Consider the following 7,932-nt stretch of genomic DNA (forward strand, 5'->3'; position numbering starts at 1 on the left):
GCTCTAGCAAGGTGGATCCCCAGCCACAGTCCACGGGAGACGGCTCTCGCAAGGTGGATCCCCAGCCACAGTCCAAGGGAGATGGCTCTAGCAAGGTGAATACTCAGCCACAGTCCACGGGAGATGGCTCTAGCAAGCTGAATACCCAGCCACAGTCCGCAGGGGATGGTTCTAGCAAAGTGAATACCCAGCCACAGTCCACAGGAGACAGCTCTCGCAAGGTGAATACCCAGCCGCAGTCCACGGGAGACGGCTCTAGCAAGGTTGATCCCCAGCCACAGTCCTCAGGAGAGGGCTCTAGCAAGGTGAATACCCAGCCACAGTCCTCAGGAGACGGCTCTAGCAAGGTGAATACCCAGCCACAGTCCACAGGAGACAGCTCTGGCAAGGTGAATACCCAGCCGCAGTCCTCCGGAGATGGCTCTCGCAAGGTGAATACCCAGCCACAGTCCACGCAAGATGGCTCTAGCAAGGTGAATACCCAGCCACAGTCCACAGAAGATGGCTCTAGCAAGGTGGAGTCTCAGCCACAGTCCGTGGGAGACAGCCCTAGTAAGGTAAAGCCCCAACCGCAGTCCACAGGACAGGGCTCCAGCAAGCAGAAGCCCCAGCCCCAGACCACGGGAGATGACCCTAGCAAGGAGAAGCTGCAGCAGCAGTCCTTGAACTCCAACAAGCTGGTCTCCAACCCCTCCTCTGATAACAAGGAACCCATCAATCCTGACTTAAACATACCAGCTGACAAAGATACCTCTCTGCATGCTTCTAGAGGTGAATCTGGGGAGACAGTATTACTGGACTCTGACCCCACTTCTCCACAGCAGGAGAGAGAAGGTAAGTCTTCAGAGCTTACAGAAGATGTGGAGCCCAAGAAGGCTGAGGAAGGCGATACAGAGCCTGAAGGTTCACTGCCCCAAGAAGAGAAAGGGATGCCCGGCCTTGCCTCCAGTGAGAACCGTGAAGGAACACTTTTGGATTCCATGGGTAGGGAGAATGATGACCTTTATAAAGACAGTCTTGGAAGTGCCAGTGCAGAGAGCAGCCACTTCTTTGCATATCTGGTGACTGCAGCCATACTTGTTGCTGTCCTCTATATTGCCTATCACAACAAGCGGAAGGTAAGTCAAGAGTTGCCTTAAGAAGAGGAATGGGATTTCCTCCACCCTGAAAGTTTGGTGTGTGGGCCGGTATCTATCACTCATCTGCCTATGAGCACTGGGGATTTTAAGACAAACTTCGGTTTATCCTCAGATTCTGCTACGGCTCTCTACTCTCATTTTATAAATGATTTGTTTTCATGTCAGATACCTTTGAGTGCCCTCTGCTGCTGTATTAGGTGCTAAGTAAGGACATTATTGTGATCTGACCTGAATTGGGGTCTCCTCCCATAATCTTAAACTTAGGTCCTTTACAGCCTTAGAGAACCTGAGTACCTGACAGTTCATAAATACAGTACTCTGAAGATGGTGAATGACTTCTAGTTTCCTTTCCCAAGCTTTTACCTTCCATCTGCAATGGCAGAAAGAGTGGTTACATAGTCTTTGACATCAACAGCAGAGCCCAGGGAGTGTCTTCTACAGTCAGTTGAGTTTCTGATTAGAAGAATGGCCAGAAATTGCATGGAGACACTCATCTTTTACTACTTTAGCAGTGTTTGGTGTAGAGTAATATCTGTTGCTTAGCAACCACTCTGATGACAAAATGATTGCATTTCGTATTGAGTCCTAAGAATTTAGTAGTTTCTACAGCCTGGTTAAAATTGGAGCGTTCAATTTGTCAATATGCCTATGACTGTAAGGAATGAGGGAAGACGTTTAACAAAAAGGTGTTCCTTATTCTACATCCAGAAAGTAACCGTAGATGTGAAAGTGGTAAGGTTAAAGTGGAGCAAGTGTGGGGTGAAAAAGTACATTTGCAGATAAGCAATAATTATTGCTTGTGAGTAAAAAAGGAGTGTCTTATCCTAGAGCTTTCTGGGGAGGAGTTGGCAGATCTTTGTACTCTTGAGTAAATCATATAGACTCCCACAAGCCAAAGCCCAGAACAGTCTTCTTCCCATCTGTTACTTCATACTTAGTAGTATAAAAGATTCTGAGGTGACTGGAGGCCCTGTCCTCCTTAAAATTGTCATAACTTAAAAAGGTCTCTTTGTGGGTGTACTGCTCTTTCACTGTCAGGGTCCTTAACAAATGTACTACCAGGTGATTACCTCTGATTTCAGAGACTGAGATATGTCATTGTAGAGTCACTTGTTAATTTCATTTTCCTTTCCCCAGATTATTGCTTTTGTGCTAGAAGGAAAAAGATCTAAAGTTACTCGACGGCCAAAGGCCAGTGATTACCAGCGTTTGGACCAGAAGGTAAGGAAAGAAGCCCCAGGTCTGTGGGAGGGATAGGCAGTCTCAGATAGGCCCAGCAGAGCACTTACATTTGACACGATGGCCATTGCCCCACCCTTTGCGGACCACAAAGTAGAGATGTCCGTATGTACGTGTCTGCAGTGTGAGAGCTAGAAGAGACCTCCACATGCTGTAAGTCAGCTCCCTCCCTTGACAGAAGAGGAAATTCAGGCCCAGCCCCGCCCCCGCACCGAAGTTCCCACTACAAATTTGTGTCACAATCAAGACCTGATGGCAACCCCCTAGGCACCCATCCTGTGCTTTTTGCACCGAACCAACACTTCACAAATTTTAGTAGGCACATGAATCACCCTGGGAATTGTGATGAAAAGTCTGACTGATTACATATGGGTGGAATCTCTGCTTCTACGTTTCTAGGAAGTTCCCAGGTGACATCACATGCTGTGGAGCCATGCTTTAGGTAGCAGAGCATTTGACTACACTCCCCGAATACCAGTGAGTCCAGAAACATCTAGGCCTCCAGCTCTAGAGATCAGCCCTACTAAACTGTGGACTCGATTTCCTAAGTGCAGCCAACTCACACCTGCCAGAAAGCAAAGCATTCCTTCCACCCCACAGAGTAGGAGCTGAGCAGGATTCTCCCCAAAAGCAGCCTGAGTGGGAACAGGGTATTTCCACTGCCTTGCCAGCACACACCCCTCCTTTCCCCTTCTATGTAAGGACAGTCAGGACATTGGTAAATAGTACTTGGTGGCTTGACTGTAAGTTTTCCTAAGACTCCCTACAGGTAACACAGTTCACATGTATAGCCCATACCAGCAACAGAATAAGCCACTCAGCTCCAAACACCTTTGCTAACTAGCCCAGTAGGTCAACTTCACAATTTAGCCTTGGCCTAGTACTTTTCCGGATAATTGACTTTAAGGATTCATTTCCCTTTCCTAATTAAAATGCACATGTAAACAATTCAAAACAACACAGAAATACTACAAAGCAGAGACCAGGATTTCCATATTCCTTTCACCAAGTGTGTATCTTTCTAGTATATGTTTGATTTCAAACTGACTTTAAAAATAATTTTATGTGCTTTTATTTTACCGATTGCTCTTTGTATGTTGGAGCGGCAGCTTATCTTAATTCTGAATTTTTTCCCTGAACTGCAACTCCTGTAGGATCTTGTATTCCCCTAGATTCATAGCAGTGAGGTGTATTCCCCTGGAAGGAGATTAATGTCACAAATGAATTGTGTTGCTCTCGTTTCAGATTTGATTTCTCTGTTCTTGAGAACTTTGTCCTCCCTGCTGATTTGTTTTTAAATCAAGAGAAATGAAGAAAAAAAAGTACTGTGACCTAAGAGACACCCCCTCCTCTAGGGTTTGGTGGCAAATCTGGCCTGGCAGAGGCGGGGGGTATTGCTTAGCTTTTTGCACCTGCACTTTGGTGACCTTGTACTCCTGTGTCCCCATCACCTATGCTGGTGTCTTCCATCCTTTCCTCCTCTGAGTGTGAGTAGAGGGAGCATGTGGGAAGCCAGCTATGACCAAAGGGAGACCTCAGCCCCAGGCAGGCTACTGCTGCTGACTGCCTTCCCTTGGGCCTTGGCCCTTTCGTAGTTGCCCCTTGAAAACAGCATTGCACCCACCACAAGTTATCTTTGCAGACCTAGGAGAAAACTAGGTTGAAAAGTCAACCTAGGAGAAAACTCACCTGCAGGTTGAGGTGCTTCTATACCAAGGCCTCATCTGGAGGGATGTGCCCTACAAAAGATGTAGAAGGTGAATGCTGACGGGCAAAGGGCTACTTTGAATACGTAATTCTCTTCAAAGGCTTCAGCAGCAAACCAAAACAGCTTTTAAAAAGTGCTTTATTGCCTGCAGTCCAACCTGTCTAGTGTAAGTTCTTCACATTTTCCTGATATTTTCGTATTACTTAAGACAAAGTGTGTCAACTTCCATTTGGTTGTACTGAGCATAAACTGAACTTGGGGATTCTGGAAGTAAAGCTGTAAAGCCACGGTTCCCGTCACAGATTTTTAAAAATATAGTTATGATTATTGAAAACACTGTGTTTGGCTATACTCATAATTGTAACAGGAACTTTTTAAAATAGGGTGAGCTCATACTTTGCAGCAGAAAATGTGCAGGAGGGTTTGGTTTTGATCTGCATTATTTTCCTAGGGTTTTATGAAAGGTTTCCCATAAACTCTGTTTGACATTTGTTGCCTAAAATAGACAAATTAGACTTGTAGTCAGAAACTAACTGTACTGTCTCTTTTACCTTAATCTAGTTAATGGTTCTCTATCTGATATAGGATGTCAAGGGTAATTAGTAAAAACTCTCCTTCCATTCCATGTCAGAGGTTGTTAAAACTTAAGAAATTCAGAGAGTTCCCCTGGGGTAACTGAGGGTAGTGTTTTGGATCATGCTGTGGTTTGAAGTTTTACTTAAGTCCGTTCTAGCTGTGCTACCTATTATAGAGAGCCTAGAGAGAGTTGTTCTGCAGAGAAAAAATGGAATTAGAATAGCTGATTTCAGGGAAATACAAAGAATGTGGGAAGTGAGGGGTGGGATGAATTCTGTGCTGCTGAAGTCATTCTGCAGAAAGGACCATCCTGTTGGCACATTACCTTGCACCTCACTTAAAACAGCATGGCTTTGAGTTGAGATTTATGGAGACAAGGAATAAATGAATGCTCTCGGCATCATGCCCTCTTCCTGTGCATCAGTCTTATAACACTTTCCTCTGAGGAATTTTCTGTCCGGCTCTCCTAGCATTCTATAAAACCACAGTTCCCCTTTGCCTACCTTTCCTTCTCCCCTCTGTTTTCTGTTTCTCCGTCTACACTAGCACCTTACCTTTATGCATGCCCAGATTTCCCGTTCCCATCCATCCTGTTTGTTACTCCTTCCCTTCGTAACCTTTGTACACTCATGTCAGTCCCTGTCTTCCTACTAGTAGTCTTTTTCCTGAGGTTCAGATTGCCAAAGGTAATGGCTTATTCTCAAAGCTTAGTCTTGTTCTGGATAGAACTGAACATTATTGACCATCCAAATTGAAATTCCCCCCTTCTGGTTTCTCTGACTGACTGTCCTGGCTTCTAAGAACTTTGCTTTACCCTGTGCTGGTGGGGGAAGAGAGCCCTCAAAGGCTGGTTTCTCTCTTCCTTCATCTTCCCAGAAATTCATCCATCCCTCATCCTCTGAGTGAGTGACTCCCAAGTATTTATCCTTGGCCTGGTTCCCAAAGAACCAAATCCTGTTGTGCGCTGTTAGTTTGCTCTGTTGGCACTAAAAACTGAAGTTCTCTCTAATACCCATTAAGCTGCCCATCTCAGCTGCCCATTTTATTTGTCTCAGCTCCAAACTATGTGGTCTTTTACCATTTTTATCTGTTATAACAGACCTATCCATTAACAACAACAACAACAAAGTCTCCAGTATAATCTTTCCTTCCATTTTCCTTGCTTTCCTGTTGCACCCCCACCACTTCACTTCTCTCCTGAATTCCCAACCCGCCCAAGAGCCATCCTAACTGGTCCTCCTGTCCATCTTCTCTCATGTACAGATTGATCTTTCCAAAATCCTTGCCCTGATCTAAAGCTTCTGTCTACCTCTCATGGCTTAGAGAATCTAGCTTTATAGACTGTAGTGTTCAGGACTCTGCAGATGGGCACTTTCTTGCCAGGTTTTCTCTGCATCCTGCCCAGGCTCTTGTCAGGCCCATCTAGGCCTCTGTGCCTTTTTGTTGTTGCTGTGCCCTCCATTCCCTGGCTTCCGTGGTTGTTCTTCAGTCAGGGCACGCTCCTTTCTCTTCTTTCACTTGCCTCCCCAGATGTTTCTTCAGGCCCCAGCTCAGGTTTTTCCATGCACCTTCTTAACTCCTCCACCACGTGATTGTTGGCTCTTTCCATTCTATTCTAATAACTCTTAATAATGCCAATCACAAATTTTGTAACTCCAGCAAAAAAGAGCAGACTTATCTGATGTCTGTATCTGGTCTCTCCTCCCCAAAACGAAGCTACTTGCAGGAGTGCCCTTGGCACCACCTGCATAGCTGCCTAGTGTAGTGACATCCCCTAGGTACTTCAGGAGTTCAGTGTCTTCTTGCAGAGACATTTTCCTTGTTCAGGACGTCTGAATGTGACTTACCTGACGTCTCATACAGCTCTTCCTGGCTACTGGTTGCTGTCCCTTACTGATAGACTTTGCTTGTAAGGAGGGTGAGCAGAAAGAAAGATTGGTTTCAGGAACCAAGAGGGTTGGCACCAAGTGGATGCGTAAGGATTCTGTGGAGTCCGCATAGTTCCATTTTTTGAGCATCCGAGAAGTATCGTTTCTTGTGCTAAAAGAGTACAATAGAATTTAAGCTTCACTGTAGAAATTACACTGAAGGAACTCTCTCACACCAGCGGAAAACTTTTCTCAGTAGTTGTCCTTTTGAAGATAAACTATTGATAGCATGTTTTTCTAGAGGTGGTGTGGATGAGGGTGAGCTGGCTTGAGGCATCTCTCAAGGTGGGGGCGGGGGGGGCGGGGAAGGGTAGGGGTGGGCAGGTAAGTCCCTGGAGCCACGAGAAGCACTGCTATCTAGACAGCTATGTCTTTCCTGCCCCAGCCTTTGGTTGAAAATTGATTTCTAGTAGGAGGAATCTGTGTTGCAGTCATGGATGTCAGTAGAGGGGTTTCGTTTCTTGCTACAGATTACTGAGTAGAATTATTTAAAGATGCTCTTCTGGACTCTGGGGGAACGAAGGCCAGTCTATCTAGAAAGGCTACAACAACTCGGAAAGACCTGACAATGAGCTATATGTATGCTGACGTTTCTTTTCCCATAATGGCTTTTAATGAAACGTTTGGTGATAGAATTATAAACCACTAGAATTCCCCTGATGGTGATTCTCATTTTTTTCTCTACTTCATGTCATCTAAATCAAAAAAGGAAGCCTGCTTCTTGTTTTTACAAGGTAACTTGATACATAATGCTGTTATGTATGTGTGATGAAAGCTAGCACACTTCGCACATGTTCTGAATCACTTGAACGGGGAAGAGAGTATCTTGTACACCAGACACCAGATCCTGGCGTCCTTCCAGCTGTTTTCTGAAAAGTCTTGCTGAGAAGGTTGCCTTTGACATTGCCTTGCTTAAGGAAGAATCCTGGGAAGAGATTTCCAGGTTCCATTTAACTATTCATCCAGAGAAAGACTGAATCTCAACTCACCTAGTTCCTCAAGACACCTGTGAATTTCCTAAATGTCCCAGTTGAGAAACTCCTCCGTAATAGTGTTGGGTCTGAGCTGTGAAGCTACAAGCTGCCAACAAAAGCAGCCTCCTCACACTTAGATACTCCTTTAATTCAGAAGTTTCTCATGTTAAATAAATGATTGTTGAAGTTGTCTCCCTGTTTTGTTTACCGGATTAGTAGAGTGCCACTGTTTTTGCAATGTTTTATATTTTCAGCTTTTTTTAAATTAACTATATGATTACTTAATTTTATTTTTTTAAAGCTTATTTGGTCTAATGATAAGTATTTTTCAGTACGTAATGTTTTCCTGAGCTTCTCTGAATGCCGTT

The 7,932-nt window shown here is 44.8% G+C and overlaps 1 protein-coding gene across 9 annotated transcripts in view; it reads left to right on the forward strand.

Annotated features, from left to right (window-relative positions):
- The window catches only part of TGOLN2 (trans-golgi network protein 2), an 8,479-nt gene extending 723 nt beyond the window's left edge, over positions 1–7,756 (forward strand). For 2 of the 9 annotated variants that reach the window (XM_049652058.1, XM_049652059.1), the window contains exons 3-6: positions 12–473; positions 822–1,118; positions 2,277–2,360; positions 3,624–7,756. In XM_049652058.1, coding sequence (XP_049508015.1) covers positions 12–473; positions 822–1,118; positions 2,277–2,360; positions 3,624–3,629 — 849 coding nt within the window. In that variant the 3' untranslated portion in view covers positions 3,630–7,756. The remainder of the gene's footprint in view (positions 1–11; positions 474–821; positions 1,119–2,276; positions 2,361–3,623) is intronic. The other 7 variants (XM_049652066.1, XM_049652061.1, XM_049652062.1 and 4 more) reach the window with 7 other exon arrangements.
- Positions 7,757–7,932: the final 176 nt, after the last annotated feature.

The sequence above is a fragment of the Panthera uncia genome (genome assembly GCF_023721935.1).
Source record: "Panthera uncia isolate 11264 chromosome A3 unlocalized genomic scaffold, Puncia_PCG_1.0 HiC_scaffold_12, whole genome shotgun sequence".
Classification (NCBI taxonomy): domain Eukaryota; kingdom Metazoa; phylum Chordata; class Mammalia; order Carnivora; family Felidae; genus Panthera; species Panthera uncia.